At 41.0% G+C, this 24,624-nt stretch overlaps 1 protein-coding gene across 4 annotated transcripts in view; it reads left to right on the top strand.

Annotated features, from left to right (window-relative positions):
- Nucleotides 1–9,724, top strand: part of pip5kl1 (phosphatidylinositol-4-phosphate 5-kinase-like 1) — a 62,289-nt gene extending 52,565 nt beyond the window's left edge. For all 4 annotated transcript variants that reach the window (XM_085278840.1, XM_085278843.1, XM_085278839.1 and 1 more), the window contains one exon: nt 1,511–9,724. In XM_085278840.1, coding sequence (XP_085134966.1) covers nt 1,511–1,952 — 442 coding nt within the window. In that variant the 3' untranslated portion in view covers nt 1,953–9,724. The remainder of the gene's footprint in view (nt 1–1,510) is intronic.
- Nucleotides 9,725–24,624: the final 14,900 nt, after the last annotated feature.

Genomic DNA, 24,624 nt, shown 5'->3' with positions numbered 1-24,624 from the left:
GCTCGGTCACTCAGGCACAGCTGGCTGCCGGCGGAGCTCACGGGCGCGTCACTGCAACCCGCCCTGGCTTCTGCTCCGCGGCTACTGAGTGAGCCCTCATCTGGGACTCTCCTCAGCTCTTTCTGGGACAGTGGCGCGGCTGCCCCTCTGTTGGTCTTCCTTGGTCTCTTGTGTTCTGGGGGCCTCTGGATGTCTGGAGTTTTGATCTCCTCCATACCTGCTTCATGCCCTGGAGGACGGGGCTGTGGCCCCCCCACACCCTCTAGCAGATCATTACATGAAGGAACCTTTTAAAAAAACAAGCGCGTCCATGCTCACAGGTGTACACACGGGTGATCACACCCACAAACTGCACCCTTTTTGGCTCCTACCTCAAAGCCCACTGTGTTCTGTTGATCTTATGTGCTGCACAATAATGTTTAATATTTAGTATTTACTGTCATATTCCCATATATCATTGTGATGTTGTTTATTCTATTACTCTCGTTTTCTTCTGCTTGTTTTCTTTTTTCTTTCTCAACAGGTGATCCAGGTGATCGATAGATGTATTTTTTTTTCTGCCCATTCTGTTGGTTTTTGTTTTTTGCCCTTCTCCCCCGTCCCTCTTCTCAGCTGTTTTTCTTTCCCTCTTTCTTTCTCCCCTTCTTTCCCCCAGTCAAGTCTTTCCCGTATTCAGCAAGTGAAAATAAAATAAACAATAAAAGGTGAATCAAATGGACCATTACGGCAAGGCTGGGATGGTCAGTTTGGTAAAGTAAATCCGTTGGGCATCTTTCTTTGCCTTTAGACAATAATTCTGATGGCAAAAGAGCCAAACGGGACAGGCAAAAAAAAAAAAAACATGCTCAAATTTAATTCGGTTCCCTGTCTCTCTGTGCACCTTGCCATTTTGTGTGAAAATTCCATTAGATCAGGATTTCTGACTCAGACTATCCTGTCTGGCACCACCAACCACACCAAGTTCCAAGTCAATTTAATAAGCCCTTTTTTCCATTCTGATGTTCAACCAGCAGTCGTTTCAACCATGTCCACACGCCTTAGTGCATTCTTCTATAGGAGTGGTGGATGAAATATTTGCCTTTACCATCTTGACACCCATTAGGCCAGCAGTAACCAGTGTGGAATTTTAGGGTTGCTCTGGGTTGCTTTTATTTAGGCTCATTTCTCAGAAACCAAAAGATATTACCTTTCAGATTTTTGACTATATATTCTCTTAACATATTTTCTTTTTAACTGTTTCAAATTTGAATAAATATTATAAAAAATGGTAGACTGTAACCTAACCCAAGCCCCAGGCTTAACCCTAAATGAGTCATCAGTTACCTGGTGTTCAGAAATTAATGCATGAGTATAATGGCGTGGGAATTCAATGTGTATATTCAGTCTGGATTCACTTGGTGCTCTAAACTCTGTTATAATCTGTCTAGACCGGACTGAAAGGATTACAAAAGGGTCAATTAGGGTGTCCGTTTCAGTGACTCATTCTCATCTGTATGGCTTTTCTTTTCAGGTCTGTGAATCCAGGCTCCAGTCCAATCCATATGAATGCAGCCACAGTTCCCGGAGCAGTCGTGGACGAGGACCCTGCCCTATCCTTATCTGAAACAGACAGCGGCTTAAAGACACCACACTCTCAAGCTGCATCAAGGAGCAGCTCTCCTCGAACATGTGCAAAGGATGCTGGGCCAGCAAGCGCCGAGGCTGAGCTGCAAGACTTCCAAGCCCAAAACCGACGTTTGCTGCCAAACTTAAAGAATCCTCTTCACATCATTGATGGCCCCGAGCAGCGCTACTTTGTCGGCATCATTGACATTTTCACAGTTTACAGTTTTAAGAAGAGGCTGGAGCATTTGTGGAAGAGGTTGAGGCACCCCGGTCGGTCCTTCTCAACCGTCAGTCCACAGACTTACTGCCTCAGGCTGTGTCAGTGGGTGCAAGACCACACCAAGTAGAGCCTGAACAAGAGGTGGAAACTCATTTCCACTTCTCACCTGCAAGTCCAAATAACCAAAGTTCAAACGCATGGCGTAAAGCACGTTTCCTCTCAAACCTTCTCATCATAAGAACTTCAGACATTAAATGTGGGCCTCACCTCTGAGCCTTTAGCAGATACCAAAATGATTTTTGCACACACATAAATTAGATTTTGTAGAAAATGGATGGATGGCTGATTACGAAACAATGCAATGAAACAGGCTGTACGCAAATAGGAATTTCATTATTTATTTGAACATTTTTTTGGATTGGATTACTTCTTTATACTTCCTTAACCTGCCAAATAGTTTTAAGACAAGTATGCGTTTCAGCCCACTGTGTTCAAATTTTAGAATTATATTCTGGATTTGACGCTTCAAGCTGAATGTTTGGGGTATCTTAGCTTGCTATGACCATGAGTCTGAGCCGAAAACTCTGTACTTGGGCCCACCCTAACGCATAAGCTGCTTTATTCTACATTTTGACTCTGAGTGGGACCATAATTTACAGACTAAACACCAAGTTGTGTTCAAAATGGCTTAAATTGAGTGACTCTGACCACAAACACATCAAGAAAGTGATTAGAGAAGTCGTGAATCCAAAACAACACAGGGTTATTTTCTGATTTCTCTTCTATACATTCATACTTCTTTTTGCAACCAGAGGGTTTTAAAAGTAATGCAGGTGTAAGGCCTTTAATACACAGAGACTGTGATGTCCTCTATCCAGCTGTTATTGTTTCTATCCACTTCTTCTTCTGTTACTGCTAATGCTACCTCAGAAAGACTAATTTAAATACATGGGTGCATTAAAGGGTTAAATAAATACTTGTTTTGTGTTTTGCAAACCAGTGAGTTTGTGAAGCAAATATATTTGCAGCACAGGGAGCCTCATTCCTCAAGATCACATACATGTTCTAGCATCATGGAATAAAGCTGACTTGCAATCTTTTTTCTTTTTAATATATTTTCATTCTTATTGACTTCTGTAATGTACAGGGTGAACCTACAGCCATGGACCTTCTGTTTTTCCCCATCTACAGGGTGGGCCATTTATATTATATATAATAAAATGGGCCGCCTTCTAAATTGCCACCATGGTCACCACCCATCTTGAGGAGTTTGCCCCCTCACATATACTAATGTGCCACAAACAGGACTTTAATATCACCAACCATTCCCATTTTATTATATATAATATAAATGGTTCACCCTGTAGATGGGGGAACAACAGAAGGTCCATGGCTGTAGGTTCACCCTGTACATTACAGAAGTCAATAAGAATGAAAATATATTAAAAAGAAAAAAGACCTACAGCCATGTAGGTTCATGTCATCTTACCCTTAGATTTGAAAAAACATTTGAGAGAAACAAATTAAAAACAGGTAATTGAATTTTCTCTATAAATTATATTGTTCATGAGTGTGCTTGCATTTCTCAGCAAAACATTTTTTTTCTCCTAACTCAGCTACGCCTATGCAGGGCCAACCCAAATACGCAGGGCAAAGCTGCTCTGCAATCAAAGTCCACTCGAAAATCATTCCCCATGTGCCTTGAAAACCTCTGTACTGACGTCTTTGAGTAAACTGAATCCAAATTTCCATTTTGGAACAACGACACCCGAATAAATGAAAGCATAGGGTGATGTTAGAGAGCTAATAGCAAAAGAGCTTAGTGTAACTTCCAGAAAACCACTGCTGTTATTAACATCCATTAAATTAACTGCAGTTAATAATCTGGTGTTTCCAACCAATGCCAATGACTTGAACAAACCATTGTTTGATAAAGTGGAAGTAAAAGTGCTACAGGAATCTGATAAACTGACTGGAAGTTTCTGGCACTGAAAGCAAAGTGAAAATGCCTTAAAAATAAATAGATGGAGGAAAAAAAGGAACAAAAAGATTTTTTTTAAAAAGTTAAATAATTTAATAGATGGGTTTATTAAACCCTTGTGGGGATAGGTTAATTGGAAAATCCAAATTGCCATTCGGTGTGATTGTGCGAGTGAATGTGAGCGCGAATGGTTGTCTGTCTGTGTGTTGGCCCTGCGACAGACTGGCGACCTGTCCAGGGTGTACCCCGCCTCTCGCCCTATGACAGCTGGGATAGGCTCCAGCGCCCCCCGCGACCCTGAAAAGGAGAAGCGTAAGCGAATGGATGGATGATGGGTTTATTAAACAGCTAAATTAATTGAAAGTGCAGCAAGCAGTAAAAAAATGAGGCAAATTAATATTTTATGTAATCACCTTGTAATCACCTTGACACCTATTTAGGGCTCTGTGCTTTTAATCTTCTCTTGGCTGCACATTCTCTTTGTATGGCTCTGTTTGCATTTAGTGTTGTGATGTTGAATACATTCGTGATTCTTTCTCTGACAATACAAAGATCTCACAAATGCATGAAGGATTTAATGTGTGCAAATAAAATTAAATAAAAATGAAGACATGGGCAGCAGTAATTCACCCAATGCAAACATACAAAACAAAAAACAATAATTTCCTTTCCCACAGAAAGAAGTAAAGTGTGCCCACTGAGTAGATGGGGAAGAGGTAAAAATAAATAAATACAGGAAGAAGAAACTTGACTGGATCACAATTGCACCATAAATTAACTGTTCCGGAGTTCAACTGTAACCAGATCAAGACCACCTACTCCGAAGGCTTTCAATGTGGTTGTTTTAGTCTACACCCAAGTTTGATTAGCATGTTGGTATCTGCACAAACTAACTGCACCATGGGACAAAATGATTGAGAGTTTGAAGTAAACAGTGCAATGCCTCATTAAAGGTGGAGAAACACCACCCTTACTTCAAAATGCTTCTCACCAAAGTCACTGACAAAAAAAACAACCTAAACAGTTATTTTGGCTACGTTCTTTCTGTGCATCTTTGCCAAAGTAAACCAGCTTCTGTTTCTGACCATGTAGCGTTACAGAGCAGTCACAGACTCAGGGGTTTAAAATGTGGCCGTATCTATTGAGAGGTCACTTGCGAGTTTGCGAAATCCTGGGTGACACTTTATAATATGACCCGACAGTAAGGGCATTATTCCCCTATAATTAAACAGACTTTAGTTGTTTTATTTTATTTATTTATGCATTTTATTTGAGTTTCAATGTAGGTTGTGCCTAAATATTTTACAGGGAAGGAAATACAAGGTATAGCGTGAGTTATTTGAAGTACAGGGTGGGCCATTTATATGGATACACCGTAATAACATGGGAATGGTTGGTGATATTAAAGTCCTGTTTGTGGCACATTAGTATATGTGAGGGGGCAAACTCCTCAAGATGGGTGATGACCATGGTGGCCATTTAGAAGTCGGCCATCTTGGATAAAACTTTTGTTTTTTCAATAGGAAGAGGGCCATGTGACACATCAAACTTATTGGTAATGTCACAAGAAAAACAATGGTGTGCTTGGTTTCAACGAAAATGCGCCCGACGTCAGGGGTGAGCCATGGCTTCCAGCGGAGTTCCTCCTCCAGCTGGACAAAGGCTGCTCGGCGTCGCTCCTGAAGTTCGATGTCTGCTGGGTCCATAATATGGTCGCGATCTTCTGTCAAGTGAAGGCTGTGTGCAGGCAGGAAAAAGACCCAAAATGCAGACTCACGGAAACAAAAGGTGAACTTAAATAAGGCTTTAATGCTGGACGACAAAACAGAAAACTGGCTGAACAGCATACAAAATAAACTAACGCGGCGGGCTGGCAGGCTGGCAGACAGACAGACAGAACACACAGTACAATATGATGGTCCGTGTCACCCCAACAGATATTTAGCGAGGAAAATTTAAAAACAAACAGCAATTAATTAATTAAAAAAACAATTTAAGATTGGGAATGTTTTGTGTTTTATTTTGGTTTTTCTAAAAATAATTACCATGATACCAATTACACTACTTAAAATTACTTAAGCTGTACTTAAATGTAATCAAGGTTTAATTATTGCTTTGTTTCCTGTAAAATCCGGTTTAATAGATCTGGAGCTGAGGATTTCCACTATGGCTGAGCCAGGTGGTGAAGAATGAGCCAAGATCCAAGGACACTGGATCTTGGAAGGCTGGTTATTAGGACAAGACAGCCACCTTCACCACATGAGATGGATGCCACCTCCCACCTCCCTTCCCCTACCCTCCTCCCTGTGTTTCTATATCTAAGCTTCTTTAAGTCCTTAGCCGACGAGTATACCTAGAATAACTTGAATTCTGCCTGTTATTATGACCATAATTTACAAATTAACTTGATATTTCATGGGGAAATATTAAGCTATGGGTCATGGGTGAAGGTCATGGGGAAGATTATAGATATAGATTATAGATTAATGGAGCTGAGGGCCATTTTCTCATAGACCTCTATACAGCTAGGAGTGTTTCTCTAGCTGGAGGACTCTACCAGTCTTTGCCTTCACTTACCAGACTTGGAGACTACGTCAGTTTTTTCTGCATGTGTGGAATGATACAATGGAAGTTTCTTTCTGTTTTTGAAAGGAAAAATAGAAAAATCCAGAATCAGAAGCTGTCCTTGCAAAATTCCTGTTTAGTCTATGTGATGTTGTCTGACAAACTGTTGTAACAGCAGTCTGGCGAGGAAGGAGCGGCTAGCAGGTCCAGCGGGCATGAGGTGTGGAGGTTAGCCGGATAACTCAAAGCCAGTCAGTTGAATCAAACAACAGACCTTTATTCGCTGTCAGCAAAATAAGACCACACTAGCCAGGTCTCCACGGCTCTACTCGGTCCGTACATACATGTGCAGAGATGGGTAGTCGCCGGCACCAGGCTGTTACAATGGTAAGGTTTCTCCAGAACAGACACACGAGCAGCATGTAATGGCTGCCGCTATACCGATTTTCATTGATTTAAACCTTTCTGTGTGTGATGACACAGTTTGATTGCACTCGTGTTGTGATCCATGTTAGGCTGGTTGGCTTTGTTGTCATGTCCTCTGATTTCTGTGTTCCCCTTTTATTGTTTTTATGTTCAGTATTTCAGGTTTGGATGTTGTCATGTTTTAGTATTATTTGACTTCCTGTTGTAGTTTGACCATTTGTTTTCTCATGTGTTATGTTCGCTTTTACTTCCTTTTTTCTTTCATCTCCTATGCTTACAGTTTTTGTGGTTTGTGTTTTTGCCTTTTTTTTGTTTGGCTCTGGAATTTGGCTTATCAGCATTTCAATAAACCTTTTTTTGTTTTTCTTTGTTGTTGTTGTTGTTTTTTTATTCTTATTTTGGTCTGTATGTAAGTGTAGCTCTTTATGATACCTTTACACTTGCGCTTAAAAGTCTCACTTTCTGGATTACAGAGATTGTAATTGGTTCTGTGGGGTTTTGTTTTGTTTATGTTTTTTTGTTTGTTTTTTGCCATAGTCTCTGAAACTATTTTGGGTTCAGCAGAGCAATTTTAAAATCTCATAGCTAACATTAATTCACTAACAATAATACAGTTTACATGCCTGAGCATATCAAATTAAAATGGACCTACTAATTACGTCAAGCCAACAAATGCACCATCAGCAACTTCAGGAACTCTTTTTTTTCTCACCTTTTCATACAATTTTCAAAGGTTCAAAGCGTTTATTGTCATATGTACAAAGAAAAAAAGGCCCGGTTAGGTTAATGTACAATTTTGTACAACATCAGCTGATTGCACATACATTTTGAAATCAGAACATATTGCACTGATTACTGTGAAATCAGCACAATATGTGCAATATTTTGGTGATTCATTATTAATTACGTCTATGCAAACAAAAGCACCGTCAGCAGCTTCGGGAACTCATTATTTCCTCCCCTTTTTGTTCAGTATGTAGATGATTTTGTATGACATCAGCTGTTTGCACAATATGTGCAGTTAGCTGATGTCTACATATTGGGTGATTTGGACGCTGCGTCATTTTCAAAAAAGGTTCCATTGTTCTTTCCATTGTTCTTATGGGTGGCTGTAGCTCAGGTGGCAGAGCAGGTCAGTCACTAACCAGAAGGTCGGTGGTTTGATCCCAGGTTGCCTCCTGGCTGCATGCCAAATATCCTTGGGCAAGATACTAACCCCGTGTTTGCCTACTGGTGGTGGTCAGAGGGCCCGGTGGCGCCTGTGTCCGGCAGCCTCGCATCTGTCAGTGCGCCCCAGGGCAGCTGTGGCTACAATATAGCTTGCTGTCACCAGTGTGTGAATGTGGGTGTGAATGACTGAATGTAGTGTAAAGCACTTTGGGGTCCTTAGGGACTGAGTAAAGCGCTATACAAATGCAGGCCATTTACCATTTTTCACATCAGTATCGCATCCTCGAGCAGATGATTTGATGTCTCATTTAAAGGCCACTGTGCTCAGCGGACTTTAAATGAGCGACTAGTGTGCTAATCTCAACACTGACAGTGAGATTATGCAACTTGATTTATTTTTTGTTCATGACTTTAAAGGAGGCTGTGCTGTCATAGCTGTAAACTGTCAACTGCATGATGTGATGTGAATAAAACTCTTAGCAGCGGTGAGATCCCACTCCTAAATCCCCTGTGCCGTTTTGAATACATAACAGGTCTTTCTACTTTGAAAAAATAATTGCAGGCAATATCTTTATTATTGCTTTCATTTATTTACTAATTTTAGTTTTTGCAAAAACAGAGCATAATGGCAACCCAACACATGGAAATACAATAAAGAAAACGACACGATAAAACAAAGAGGACTGATGTCATTTGAGTTTCTTTGAAGAGTTGTGAGGATCATTGGTGTTTTAGTTTTGCTCCCTCGTCTGCCTTCACATACATATAAACTTTAGTGACAGCATATTCTTAATACACGGGGTTTAATAAGATGCACAAGCAACGCTATTGAGAACTATAGGCATGCTGTGTGGTTTAGTGGTCTTAGCAGAGGCGGACCCACCCACAGGTTTAAGGTGTAGCTGTAGCACAACCTCACATAAGTGAATTAGATATGAATGCAAATAATCGCGTACCTACTGCCCTGCGCATCGCTAAGAAAACGAATGAACTAGAAATCAAAAAACAGTTTGTGTATTACTCAGTATAAAAATTTTCTTCCAAAATAACATTAGTTTGGAAAAAATGTCAGCCTCTTAAAAAAAACCCTACTGGATCAATCGCAATGATTTGTATGGATATATAAGATAATATAGCATTGTTTGTATTATTTGTAGTTTTCCTGTTTATCTGTTGAGTAGTATTCAGTTTAGTAACAGTTTTGTTTTCCAGTCTGGTCTCATTTCTGTTAGCCTCTCTGCTTTCACTTGTGTTTGTCTTCCTGTTTAATATTTGCAATTACTGTTGCCTGTGTCTCACATGAAGTTTCACTTCCTTTGTTTCATTTTTGTCCTCCCACCTTTGTTGCCCGTACAACTGAGTCAGTTGTCATTCCTCTTGGTCATGTGCTCCCTTCCTTTCTCTTTTGGTTTTGAAAAGTTCATCTCTATCTCTCGCTCTCTCTCTACTGTAGCGTTCTCCTTATAAAAACATTTTTATTAAGCTTGGCATGTTTTGAGATAAAATCCCTCCTAAATTTGCATAATAAAAATTATTTCCTATCAGTTATTGATTAATTTTCTTTCATTTTATTGAAATTTAGGATTCGATCACAACACCTCTGTTCTGTAACTGAGGGTTAGTGGGGAGTGTTATGGTCTAGTTTCATGTACTTTATATACATCAGTACATAAGTTCACATGCCTGTTTAAAAACAATAAAAGTTCCTCTCAGTGACTGAGAGCTGTCTCACTGTGTTTTAATGAAGCCTTGTCTTCATTTTTGATGACCTAGGCAAGAGTAAACCAAGCTAAAAGTATTTATTAAAGTGTCTCGGATGTCATTTGTTTGTTTGTTTTCTTTGTTTGTAAAAAAAGAGTAGGTCTCAATAAATGTTGTGATATTTTCTGTAATATTTTTAAGCCAGCAGTTTTTATTGCCTAAACTTAACTAAACAACAAGTTTTGTTATTAGCAACATATTTAAAAATAATTTAAATCATATGTAGAAAAACAGACAGGTGTGAGTCAAACTTCAAGACAAAAATACCTTTCAACCAGTGTATTTGAGAGTGGACTGGTCAGCATTCATGTTCAGAACAGAATAGCTCTTTAATGTCATTGTAAATGCACAAAGAAATTAAGGGCGCACCACACCAACTGTGCATGGAATAAAATATAAAAAGTAAGACAGCAAGAATAAATAAACAACAGGAGAAGTATACAATCAAGAGAAAGGCACACATTGAAGAGCAAAATGCTTGGAAGTGGTGCAAAAGGACTTGGTCTGAGTGCAGAGTCCGTGTATGAGTGGCCTGAGTGATGAGGGTTACTCAGACCATGGCTCAGATTGGTGAGGTGGTGGACAGGGGTGGGGTGTGGAGATATAGTGTTTGTTAACAGTCAGAATGGCCCAGGGGAAAAAGCTGTTAGTGAGTATGGAGGTGTGCGACCTGAGGCACCAACCAGAGGGCAGTGGGTGCTATGTTGGCAGTAATTTTAATAAACGAGAGTGCAATCGAGAGAAACGTGCCCTACAATGAGTTGTTTATTGAGTTATTTATTCCTTCCTTTACAATTTTTGTCACTCATGTTGTGACATTTGTCTGTCCCTCACAATTTATGAAAAAATTCTGGAGGCACCCCTGTTCTCAGTAGTTGCCCCCGTGTACCAAACACCCAGCGATGCAAAGTAATGCTCAATTCAGTATTATTTATACAGAATTACAACTGCAGTCACGTCTAGGTGCTCTGTAACCCACATAGCAAAATTGGTATGGCCCAGATCTGGCCCACACAATGTGCTTACACATGGCCCACATACCGGAAAGAATGACAGCCCTTTGGTGGCCCAGATCTGGTTTGCCAGATGTGGCCCACACATGGGCCAGCACATGTTCCAGTTGCAGACACACTGCTGGCCCTGTGCTGGCCCAGAACAGTTTCAGCTCTGGCCCCAGATGTCAGCCTAATGTGTACTTTAATCAAGCCATGTAATAACAACATGTGCTGGAACATAATAGTACAAAGTAACATGATGAAACTCTGTTCAGACAGTAAATGGACTGATTCTTATATAGCGCTTTTCTACTCTCCCGGATTACTCAGAGTTAGGGATGGGTATTGATAAGATTTTCATGATTCCGATTCCATTTTCGATTCTGTTTAACGATTCGATTTTTTATCGATTCTTCTTTTTTTTAAAAAAAAGCAGAACACTAAGGTCGATTGGCTTAGAACTTTGTTTTATATCTTCTCTTTGCACAAGATAGAAATTTAGGAGTAACATGGCCTTACAAACCCAACAGTGACATCTTAAGAGATCCAGCCTACGGCTCTTCAATGGGGTGTCACAGGGTCCCCAGGAAAAAAAATTGTAAATGTAAAATAATAAAATAAATATTCTTCTGTAGCAATAACAAAGTATAACATAAATTATTCAGTAGCAATTACATAAGAATATCCAGTAATGTCCCTGCCTACAATTAAACACATTCACTTACTGAAAATCGGGACATCTGCTGTGGCAAATGGGTGCAAACCTTTTACCACAAACTTAGTCACTGATCGGTGACATTCGTCTATCCTGGCCTGAAAGGAGACGCTACCGGTAGACCGCAGCGAAAACTGCCAGCATCTGAGCCAGACTCTGTCTGTCTCTCTCATCATGGTCACCTAAATGCACAGTAATGGCAGGTTTTGTAATAAGGCAGAACGCGCTAACATAATATGCACTGTTAGTTGGTTATTTACCTGTCGCTTTAACGGGAGAGGACGTGCAAACATTACCGCTGCTGCTGGGTTGAGATTCACGAGTCCGGAGCGGAATTAAAAACACGACATTCATTTAAGGTCATCGCGTGTTTTGTGAGCAAATGCTTTTGCATATTCATAATGTTTCCTCCCTTAAATGAAATATCTACTTTGCAAGTTGCCCTGTTGTCATCCGTTCTCGTAAAGTAAAACCAAACTTTTGAGCGTTTGAGCCGCTTAGGCGCCATGTTTCCTGCCAGGTAAATGACGCTCCACAACGTGGTGACGTCATTCGGGGCGACTGGAATCAATAAGGGAATCGTTTGTAAAAATGGCAAACAATTCCAAGGAATTGAAACAGTGGGAACCGGTTCTCAACAAGAACCGGTTTTCGATACCCATCCCTACTCAAAGTGCTCTATACAACATGCCATATCCACCCACTTTCTTTACACTGAGTGCTTCCTAACTACATTCATACACATTCACAATCTTGACACACAGACTGGAGGAGCGAGGGATCGAGCCACTAACCGTCCAATCAGTAAGTGACCTGCTCCACCTCCTGAGCTACAGCCACCTGGTGGTAAACATGAGTAGACTAGGTTTTGGATAAAATGTACACTCACAAACCTGTCAAACCTGCATTTGAAATGTTGGCTACTATAGCAGTATAGTATTGCAACATGGCATTTGGGTTTTCTAACTAAAATAGGAAAACAAGAACATAAATAGTGCCATTATTGCCAGACCTTGCCCACATCTGGTTGACATACACCCTGCCATGCCAGAAATCAGCCAGCAGTGTCGATTAAACATTGTGACTACATGACAATCTGATAACCAGCTTAATTTAGTTAAACTGCTTTAGTAAGCTGTATTTGAAACCATATTTTTCACTTCTCTTCAAAGCTTTTCCCGCATCTCTTCTCCTCACAGTCATTATTATTCATCACAATGTCTGAGGGATTTCCCTCTAATGTTGTCACAGTGATTCTGCTCTTTTCTTCCACAGAGGAATAGGGTGTTCATTTTGTTTCTGCCAAAGTAAGTTAAAAGCAGTAAAAGAATTTCTTATTCTTATTATGAAAAAAATTATATTTAGATCCAAGTGATAACACATGTTTAAAAAGGGACATCTAAAAAAGTCCTATAGGACAAGGCAAAGAAAAACTGAATTTCTAGCAATGCAAATCACTAAAAGCTTCTACGTCAAGAGCCTCTACAAACACATTTTTTGTTTACAATTCATGCCATAAAAAAAAGATTAATCCCACAGCATGTGTTCCCGTTGATGACGCTGTTCAGGAGACGTTAAAGATAAGAAAAGATAAAGCTTTATTAGTCCCACATGTGGAAAATTTGTTTGGTCATGGCAGAAAGTAGACAGTACAAAGTTAAGAGCAGCAAAAATTATGAAAAAAACAACAGAATAGAAGAAGTTATAACAGAATATCACGCTAAATGAGAAATTGCACTTGGTAATATTGCACATCAGGGAGATAAATATGGTCTCTCTGTAACCGTGACTTAGAAACAAGCAGGTGTGCATTTTTAAACAAAACTCACTCGTATGGAGCTGCAGGGGCTTCCTATAATTCTCTTAATATAGTGCAGGTGAATATTGGGTTATATATCTGATAAAACACTGAGGGGAGGACGTGCAAAAATTACAAGGCTTGTTTGAGGTTTCTCAGCCATAAGCAGATAGACCATTCACTGCACTGTCTGGAAAGCCTTGGGTACTGCCAGTCATGTCTGTATTACCTCATCATAATCTGAACACTAACAAACAAATCAGTATAATATACTGCAGTGTCTCTCGCCAATGGCAGCAACCTCCCTTGACAGGAATAATGCATTGTCATCACAATTCCTGATGTTGCTGCAGCTGTTCTTATTTAAAAAGACCAGAGTCTAAGTTTGGAGGGTGGAGATGGTGGTGGTGGTGGAGTATGTACAGGAAACTTTTGTATTTCTTCCCCTCACATTCATTATTATTCATCACAGTGTCAGAGGGATTTTCCTAACTCACCAATCCTTTTCCCCCCACAGAGGATTACTGTTGTAATTTTTTAAATCAAAATGTGGAAAAAGAAATAAAAGAAGGTCCTAATTGCAGGATAAAGTATCTCTTATTATTACCATAAAATGATTAAATTATCTTTAGAGACAGTTTTGCTTCCATTCACATTTGACTTTCACTTCAGTCTGTGGTTGTTTTAAAAATACTTTTGAGTGATTAGCACACAAAAGATTGCACAGATGATTGCACAAAGGATGACTCCAGAAATTCCATCTCTATGCAAGTGTTTTTGCTGACATCAAAGTACTGAAGCTATTGTTTGCTGTCCTAGCCAAAGAGGGCTTGGCCTTACTGTGACATGACAGTTTCTAGCATAACCGTTAGGGAGTGTTAGGAATACCTTCCCTTTTCTGTTGAGTATCTGATTAAAAATAAAAAGGAAGAAAAACAAGCTCAGATAAAATCCCAATCTGCTACGCTGCCAGCAACAGACAGAGCACACAGCAGGGGATGAAGTCAGTCACCAACAGAGCCACATAAACCAGAGCTGGTGGAAAGGAAACTCATCTAGTAGCTCAGTGGTGGTGACCCCTGCTAACTTTAGACACCTTGTAAGCTTAGCAGCTAAACCCATGCAACACCACAAGAGTCTTGCAGTGCAAGGCCAAGTACGAACCCTGAGTAAATATATGCAAACACTGTATGATAGCTCAACTACAGGCCTGCACTGCCCACCAAACCGTTCTCAAAGACCTTCAAGGCACCACACTATGCAACAAGAGCTTTCGCAAAGCCAAATACTATCTGCACTACTGCAAACTGAGATACACAGCACAGGGTAAACACACACAATGCTGTGACAACATCCTACAAAACTCAGTGTCACCTGATTAGCTTACTGAGCTCTCAGTTTTCCCCATCTAGCAGAGGGGAGATGTAGCTAGAATCAGAATTAAGTTTATTCTCAGTTTATACACAAATGAGGATTCATCTTATTGGCGTGGTGCACAACGTATTTAAATATATATAATATATACATCTCTAAGTAAATATTAATATAAATGCAGTACAAGAATAATGTCTAACAACCCACAGATATTAGGATATTAGAGTTTGGTCCACTACCAGGATAACCACCAATCACAACAAGAACAAAGCTTTATGGGAAAGGCTGAGCCAGCAAAAGAAGAGAAGAAAGTACCTCTAAAACCAAAATCACAATGTTTGAGTACAACTTATTGCAAACAAAAAGCACATATGAAATGTCATTGTGATATGACAGTTTTTTAGTTGGCTGGGAGTATCTTCTCTTTTTTTCTTTTGGTTCGTGGTAGGAAGAAAAATACAAGTTCTGTTAAATCCACTGTCTGCTACTCTGCTACTTTCCCAGCAGCAAAGAGCACAGCGAGGCAGTTCAGGAATAAGAGACAGACAGAGCTGCAGAGCTGGAAGAGAGTCAATTCTGGACAAGTTGACCATGTCTTGAAAATCATCCTGCTGACTATGAACAATTAACCGTGTGGAAGAAAGACGGTTCCAAATAAGTGCTGATATTACTGCACTTTTCCAAAAGAAAACATTTAAGTTCATGAGCCACATCAACCAAGCAAACAATTATTTCTGAAACCACAAATCAAAAAATCTTCATAGCACCTTATATGAATTAATATTGCAGTTTGTGTGCACTGTGTTTGAGATTGAGTTTAAAAACACTTTAAAGACGGTCCTATTTTTCCTGTTTTTGACTGCAAAGTCAAAGGATATCATCACACAGTTTTCTTTGTTGGAATCCGGGAAGTGGACTGGGTTTCTTTTTTTATGTTCAGTTTCAAATAGAAAAAGAAATCTGTTTCCTCGCTGACAGACATAACAACACTGCTTAAACAGAGAAACATGCATAGCTTGAATTCCTCATTCTAAAATCACTGGGCCAAAGAGAAAACTCGAGAGGGAATAATCATCCAACTATGCTGTTCTCCTGTGGTTTTAACAAAGACATTCTCATAAGAAATACGCAGAATTAACAAGCAAACAATAACCACTTCAGCGCAGAAAATGGACCACCAGTGATGGTGCTGGATGAGGAACTGGTGCAATCTGGAGCAGACTGAGTAAACAAAATCCTGAAATAGGAAATGCTCTGATGAACAGTTTTACACAAAAAACCATTTGATTAAAAGCTGGCTGGCTTGATGTAGACATAGGCATCCATTCATTATTTGGACTCCTGTTACTCCAGGTCTGTGGCTGGGACTGAAAAATTTATACTATGCTAATATATACTTAGGATGGCATTTTACTTTCGTTTAATTCTATGATATCTCCCACATAGACCTGTGTTTGTGTCCATATAAAGATCTCACAGCAGAGCTGGGTGCAGAACTTGTTTTTCTTGCATTAGAATCGGTACTCAAATATGCATTAGTCTCTGTTTTCCAGACTGACCACATTCTCACTTATGTAAACTATGATGAAGTCAAGCTATGTCTGTGACGATGTTGAATTGCACATGAATGTAAGCAGGAGGATGGGTAAAGGTTTGAGACGGTGGTAATCGGTCCGAGTCTATACATTCAAAGCAGCAGAGGTTGACAGGACTTCTCCATTAGCTATTCTATTTAAAAATTCATGAACTATCACAAACATACATCTGTACCTTTATGCTTTGAAAATACATACAGCTGATACTTCATTAGGTAACATGGTGCTGTGCTTTTGGCACAGATTCAACAACATGCTGGAAACACGCCACAGATGGTAGCATCATACAGTTGCCGCACAGCTCCCCTTCCACTGCGTTCCAGCAGTGCTTTATTGGATTAAGCTCTAGTGACATTGGAGGCCGTTTGACATAGGACTCATTGTCATATTCAAGAAATCAGCTTCAGATGGTTTCAGCTTTGTGACATGCTGCAATATCCTGGAAACAGCGATTAGAAGATGGGTAAACTGTGGTCATAAAGGGATGTATGTGGTTAGCAACAATACTCAGCTAGGCTCTGGTGTTTACATGATGCTCAACTGGTACTAAAGGGCCCAAAGTGTACCAGAAAATATCCCCCACACATTACACCTCCAGCAGCCTGAGCTGTTGATCCAAGGCAGGATGGATCTATACTTTCGTGTTGTTTACACCAAATTTTGACCTGGCAATCCAAGACTGTTGCAGCAGAAGTTGAGTCATATGAGACCAGGCCTTGTTTATTTCAGTTTTGGTGAGCTTGTGTGAACTGAATGGCACCTGCTAAGGTAGCCCATCCTCTTCAACAAATGTTGGTTATAAATAATACTCGTGTTTCTTTCTGTTTCCTTTCTATTTGCTCAAAGTAGTGTGGCAGAGAAATGCTGCTCAGTGCTCACTATTTCCCCTTTTTAATGCCATTCTCTGTAAACCCTAGAGATGGTAATATGGGAAAATCCCACCAAATCAGCAGTTTCTGTAATTGTCCCAGCCAAGTCATTTATGTCTGCATTTAATCATTAATTATTATAAATGTATTGCTGTCTTCCACAGAATGTCTTTTGTCCTGTCTTCCTCCTCTCCCACCAGCTGGTCACGTCAGATGGTTCTGAGCCTGGTTCTGCTGAAGGTTTATTCTTCCCACTGTCGCCAAAGCGCTTGCTCGTAGGGGATCATATGAATGTTGGTGTTTTCTCTGTTGTGTTCTTCTAGGGTCTAACTTACAACATAAAGCAGCTTGAGGCTGAACTTTAACTGCTAAATTAATGCCTAACTTTTCTGGGCACCTGTGTTAACAAACCAGCCACACCAGTGACATTTTATACACGGTGTCTGTTAGTTTGGAGTTTGTTAAAAATATTTAAGCTCGCAGCTACCATTAGATTGGAGTGAAAACAAAGTTGTGAAAAGTAGCAGGGTCTCATCGTAGCAGGGTGTGGCAGGTTTCACACCTGATCTGCATCTCCTCATCACCTGCTGGGGTTTAAGGACCATGACATTCCATCACTCCCTGTCAGATTTGTATGGTGCTATCCAAGCTTGTCTTCATTTTCTTCTTACCTCAAGACTAACCTCGAACTGCCGTCTTTCCTCATACTGTAGTTCCCTCCTATTGTGCCTGAACCTGGGGGAAAGCAGCAACACACTATACATAACAGTCACTAAATCAACAATAAACTTGGACTTGAATAAACTAACATAAAAAAACAAACAAACCAGAAAGTAAATAAGAATGTGTTTGCATAATAAATGCCAGTGTGCCCTGCTCGTCCTAGGAGGTTGAAATGATAGAGGGACCAGGCAGCTCTCACGTGAAAGGTAGGTTGCTCTAAAGTTTAGGAGGCACCACTGAAAAGGCTCCCCTCTGCTTTTAAGCTGGGATGTAGGAACACTCAATAGCAGTTGGTTCATACACCTCAGTGCTTTGGTAGGTGTAGGGCTTCAAAAGTAAAGTGGGGCTTTAAGCTCTTGTGTCATTGTGATGGTTTGCATGCAGCTTCTGTGATATTAAAGGTCTCATATTAGCCTTTTTTGTGACACATTAAAGCTTCAGAATTCATGAGTGGGGTCTTTTCTAATGAGTGTTATGCTAACCACAGTCCTTATTTCAGAGGAGGAGATCAACTCAAATTCAGTTTACTCAAACTGCAAAAATACAAACAAATTTCAAGGTTTTAAAACTCAGCAAGTAAAACCTGCAACTAGGGATGGGTATCGTTTAGGTTTTATCTGATACCGGTGCCAAACCGGTACTTTTGAAACGGTGCTTAAACGGTGCTCAAACCGGTGCTTAAAGAATGGAGAACACAAAATTGGTCCAAAAACCTCTCATGTTCAGCTGTTTTTTTGTAAAAAGATAACCATGTTAGCCTTTTCTGCAGCTATGGGGCATATATGGTATCACTCTTGGCTGGAAGCAGTGCTTAAACAATGGAGAAAACACAAACTTTGTCCTAAACCTCTCATGTTTAACTGTTTTCCACTTTTTCTTTGGTCATTTTAGCCTTTTTGGCCAGGGTGAAGGGAGTATCTGCCATCAAACAAGAAGACAGCTGCATGTAGCTATGATGATGTTTGCTAGTTCACCTTACATGCATTAATTTAATAACGTGGTTAGCCTACTCAACGTAAATTACACACGAACATTAAGCTACTCACGCAGAGAAGAACGGCTGCTGCTGCTGCCATCATCATCCGTCATCATTTCTGCTACACTGGCAGGGCTAGGGGCCAGGACTCTCCTCTTCGGGTTTTTGGGGGATGTTGCTAACTCCGGGTCCGATAACAGGCAACCCACCCGCAGTAGATGTGCTCGGTGTGAGGTCTCGCAGCAAGCTATCAAATACGGTGCATTTCTCGGCTTTTAAAAAAAACGCTATGCGTCGCCAGGTGTTTCATCAGATTTGAGGTGTTACCTCCTTTGACAGTATCACAGTATCACCTTAAAGCACTTATTGCAGGCTGCTGAGTTTGCATATTTTGCTGTGAAGTATAGCCAGACTTTTGACCACTTCGCCTTGGTCATTTTTAATCTGTAGCTCTGCTCTAAAAGAACGTACGTATCTGGCCCCGCCTACTATCCTCGGAAACGTAAAATGATTGGCTAGAATCTAAAGTGTATCACAGCTCAGGAAAAAAAAGCACAGAAATAAAGCACCGAAATGTGTGCTGCTTTTCGGTCTGGTTACTACCGTTTATGTCAGAACCCCGGTACCCATCCCTACCTGCAACTTTCCAAGTGATAAAGATTTAGTCTTGTGTGGGCCAAACAACCATTCATTGTACTGTGAAACTACAGTCTGTGTAGTAATGAGTCATAACCTCTGTAAATAAAGTAATAAAGTGATAAGGTGATAGTGATAAAGTAATGATAAATGGGGGCAGAACCAAAGGAATTACCCTGCATTCTGAAGCTGCAGAACATCACGCTTTGTAAAAAAAGAGAAATAGCTTTGAAGGAGAAACAGATTAGTTCATTCAAATGAATGTAATACTTTATGTGACAGGCCATAAACATGTTTACGTGTATTTGATGATGATGACTTTTAAATGCAGACCTGACAATCAGGACATGATTATTAACTCCTATCGTTCCATGTTTTCATCAAGTGTTCTCATCCTAAGGATCTGTGAAATACTGGGGCCTGTTCTTCGTACCGCGCTAAGTGAGTTAGCTGGATGAGCAGGTTTACTTTATGTAAACAGGATTAGATCGCGGCCACGCAGGTATGTCCGCGTCATTCATACGAAAGCAACAGCGATATTCCACCACTGTTTCACCATAAATAAATAACATCAATGTAACTAAAGATAATGCAGCACTTGATCCTTTTATTGATGTCACACAGATACATACAGGTCATTCCCTAAAAAAGGGAAATGTACTATTAACATTCTATTACATGTATGTGATTATTACAGATGTAATTCATATTTCAGAGTAGTAATTGTAAATTACTTCGTGTAATCAAGATGAGAGACCACGGCTATAAAAGCGAAGGTGGATTTGGGAAGTCTGTCGCAGTCATATCCTGTCCGTTTACGCGAGCAACCCATTGCGGAAGGTGCAAGATTGATAAGGAGAGTCCTCAGAATTCAGCGTATATTGCGGGACAGACAGGATCCTTTAGCTCAGCGCAACAGTGTGCTCATAGAGAGATATCGATTTTCCCGTGAGGGTATTATTCACTTAATCAACTTGTTGACGAGGGGGTGCAGGACCACCACCTGTGTTTTTTTTGCTCTGCCCTTTTCTTGGTTGCTGTTATAAACAAACAAACAGAGTATTCCAGGGTCTCTTTCCAAGAGACGACAAGCAATATAAGTGATAAATATTACCATTCTGTAGAATATTCTTATATTTCACTTTTACTTGTTCCCATGTTCTAGTGGGTCCTGTTGTGGCTCTAATGTGAAAGGGGATATAATATAACATATTATAATATAATATAATGTAATATAATATTGGATAATATGGTGTGATATGATAAATCTACCCTACCGCCTACTGGTGTTGGCCAGAGGGGCCGATGGCGCAATATGGCAGCCTGGCTTCTGTCAGTCTGCCCCAGGGCAGCTGTGGCTACAACCGTAGCTGCCTCCACCAGTGTGTGAATGTGAGAGTGAATGAATAGTGGCATTGTAAAGCGCTTTGGGTGCCTTGAAAAGCGCTATATAAATCCACTCCATTATTATTGTTATTATTGAATTACTTACGAGTTTAATTTGTCAGCAACTTTCTGCCAGCCCTCTCTCCTTGCTTTTGCAGCCTTTGCAGTGTTCCCTTGCGTTTTAATTAAACTCTGAAACTCCTGAAATCCCTCACTCAAGAGTTCTTGCTCTGCTGCCGAAAAATACCGAGCGCGCTCCTTCGACATTTTCGCCGACCAATCAGAGGGTTGCCGATCAATGTTTCTACTATCGATGCGTAGCCCCTGTTGGGCCACCCAGTGATCTCACATTACTTCATCCAGCTATACTAATCGTCAACAACAGGTGTGTTCGGGGAACTGGAATAGCGAGCTCAGAGTTAGCGCGATGATTTGGTCTTGGATGTTTCATTTGATCTTGGATGTAGTAAGCGACGTACGAAGCACAGGGCCCTGGTGAGTCATTAATTCCAAGTAATGTTTTCTTTTTAGGTTTTCAGTGACATAAGATCAGGTAGAGCTGGTTGCCTGCTTATTGGAAGGCTGGTGGTTCAAACCCCGCCTTTTTCAGTTTGCATGCATAAGTGTCTTGGGGCACTAAACTTTTTCAAAATAGACTAGAAAGGGGGAGACTAAAAAGAAGTGTGTCTTAATTAGAAATATAAATTGGTGCAGAAAATTGGCACCAAAGCACTGGAACTGTGGCGCTACACATGGCTGCACGTGACTTTAAGCAGATTTGTAAATTAAATAAAAGGTATAATTCTTTTTAAGCAGTTTAATAGTAAACAACATGCAAAATTTAAATATAATTAAATAATTTTCTTTGTTTTGTTTTGTTTTTTTCCCTGTTTGGTTGTTTAGCAATCAGAATTTTTGTCTGAAGGCCAAGAAAGACGCCCAACGTTTACAACTATAAGGTGGCAATTCAGCCATTTGATTCATGTTACAGCAGCTCATGAGTGAATGAACATGTTGCAATAAAAGTACTTTTAGAAGTACATTTTTCCAAACACTTACATTTACTTAAGTTTACTTGAGTAGGGTTAGGGGTTACCACTTCAGCATGCAGTCAAGTTCTATACTCTTGCTGATGACCTACTAATTTTATACAGGTGTGCTGCAACAGGGATACATGCAAAAGTTTCAGGATAGCGGCCCTCAAGGACTGGTAGAGGCAGTGGCGAGTGGGGTGGCTGTAGCTCAGGTGGCAGAGCAGGTCAGCCACTAACCAGAAGTTCGGTGGTTTGATAAGATAAGATAAGATAAGATAACCTTTATTAGTCCCACACGTGGGAAATTTGTTTTGTCACAGCAGGAAGTGGACAGCGCAAAAGTTATGAGGCAAAATTAGAATACAATAAGAATAAATACAGTACACAACTGTACAGAATAGAATAAAATAAAATACTATATACAGTAGAATAAAATAAAATAAATATACAATAAGATAAAAATAGAATACAAATACAAATACTATATACAACTGAGTAAAAATACAACGATGACAGAAAGGATTATTGCACTTAGTATTATTGCATATGTATGGATGTGTGTGCTTGATCAGTTAAAGTCTTTATTATGGAGTCTGACAGCAGTGGGGAGGAAAGACCTGCGAAATCTCTCCGTCCCACACCGTGGGTGCCGCAGTCTCCCACTGAAGGAGCTGCTCAGTGCTGTCACAGTCTGCTGCATGGGGTGGGAGATGTTGTCCAACAGGGATGACAGCTTAGCCGCCGTTCTCCTGTCACTCACCACCTCCACTGGGTCCAGAGGGCATCCTAGAACAGAGCTGGCCCTTCGGATCACCCTGTTCAGTCTCTTCCTGTCCCCAGCAGAGATGCTGCCGCCCCAGCAGACCACACCATAAAAGATAGCAGAAGCCACAACAGAGTCATAGAAGGTCTTGATCCTAGGTTCGATCCTAGGTTAGCTGCATGCTAAATATCCTTGGGCAAGACGCATCTCTGATGCATCCATCGGAGTGTGAATGTGTGTGAATGGTAGACTACTTAGCACTTAGGTCAGAAAAACTGCTGGTGTGATTGGGTGAATGAATTAGGCTACGTCCACACGTACACGGGTATTTTTGAAAACGGAGATTTTCCGTTTTAAAAAATAATCCCGTCCACACGTAAAGGCAGAAATGAAGGAAAACGCTGCTAGGAACATACCAAAGCAACAGGTAGCGATATATTCCTAACCGTGCAGAAATGTTGGCCAATCAGAAGTCTAGAAGCCTCGGTGGGAAAAAGTAAACAAAGCTGGGGCATAGAAGCAGAACCGAGTCGTATGTGTGGAGGGACAGTAACTGTGTGTATATGTAAGCATTTAAACACTGCAGAGAGTACACTTAACAGTAACAGTATTGTAGAAATTCTCCATTTTCAGTGACCAAAAACGCCATTTACGTGTGGACGAAAGGTGCAAACGCATAGAAAAATCTGCGCTTTCAAAAATACCCGGGTACGTGTGGATGTAGCCTTAGTTGTATAAAGCGCTTTGAGTGCTCAGACAGAGTAGAAAGGCGCTATATAAGAACAAGTCCATTTACCATTTACCATAACCCGTTTCGAGGTTAGCCAGGCGGCTAATGCTATCTACCGCCTGACTACCGAGGACAGTGACGTCATCAGCGAGAGACCGGTGACCAGCATCGCGGAGCATGACGTCCGAGCGGCACTGAGGAGAGTGAACACAAGGAAAGCGGCGGGGCCAGACGGCATCACCGGCCGTCTGCTGCGCTGCTGTGCTGACCAGCTAGCAGGTGTGTTCACTTACATCTTCAACGAGTCCCTGGCGAAGTCTGTGGTCCCCACATGCTTCAAAAGATCCACCATCATCCCTGTGCCCAAGAACAGCAAACCCTCATCCCTGAACGATTACTGGCCAGTTGCACTGACCTCAGTAGTAATGAAGGTGTTTGAGAGGCTGCTGAAGAACATCATCTCCTCCTCCATCCCAGACACCACAGATCCGCTGCAGTTCGCCTATAGATCCAACAGATCCACAGAGGATGCCATCGCCCACGTCCTACACACCACTCTCAGCCATGTGGACAAGAAACAGAGTAACTATGTGCGAATGCTGTTTGTTGATTACAGTTCAGCGTTTAACACAATAGTGCCCTGCAGACTGTTCACAAAGCTGAGGGATCTGGGACTTAACAGCCGTCTGTGTGCATGGGTGTTGGACTTCCTCACTGGCAGAACTCAGGTGGTGAGGGTGGGCAGGTGCTTCTCCAACAGCATCACCATCAACACAGGAACACCTCAGGGATCTGTCCTCTCGCCACTGTTCTACTCCCTCTACACTTCAGACTGTGTGGCCACCCATGGCTCCAACACCATTGTGAAGTTTGCTGACGACACAGTGGTGTTGGGTGCCATCTCCAACAACGATGAGACGGCCTACATGGATGAAGTGAAGAATCTGGCATCGTGGTGCCAGGACAACCACCTCCAGCTGAACGTCAGCAAGACCAAGGAGCTGGTGGTGGACTTCAGAAGGGGTCAGCACAGAGACTACAAGCCCATTATCATCAATGGAGCTCCAGTGGAGAGGGTGCAGTCCTTCAAGTATCTTGGTGTCTGTTACACCCCGGCCTAGGCAACCGGCGTGCAACGTATGAATATAGAAATAAGAAAAAAAACACACGAGAAAAAAACTAAAGCTCTCCACCAAAATCCCAAAACGAAGGTGTCTCAAACGAAAATATTAACAAACCCATTCACAGCTATTTACAACAGACTATTTATTTACAACAAAACACCAAACTATTTACAACACG

The sequence above is a fragment of the Mchenga conophoros genome, linkage group LG7 (genome assembly GCF_057382185.1).
Source record: "Mchenga conophoros isolate Kocher_MC1m ecotype Shallow Benthic linkage group LG7, M_conophoros_male_GT1.1, whole genome shotgun sequence".
NCBI classification, from domain to species: Eukaryota; Metazoa; Chordata; class Actinopteri; order Cichliformes; family Cichlidae; genus Mchenga; species Mchenga conophoros.
Note: the sequence above shows the minus strand (reverse complement) of the source record. Positions and strands in the feature narration are given on the sequence as shown.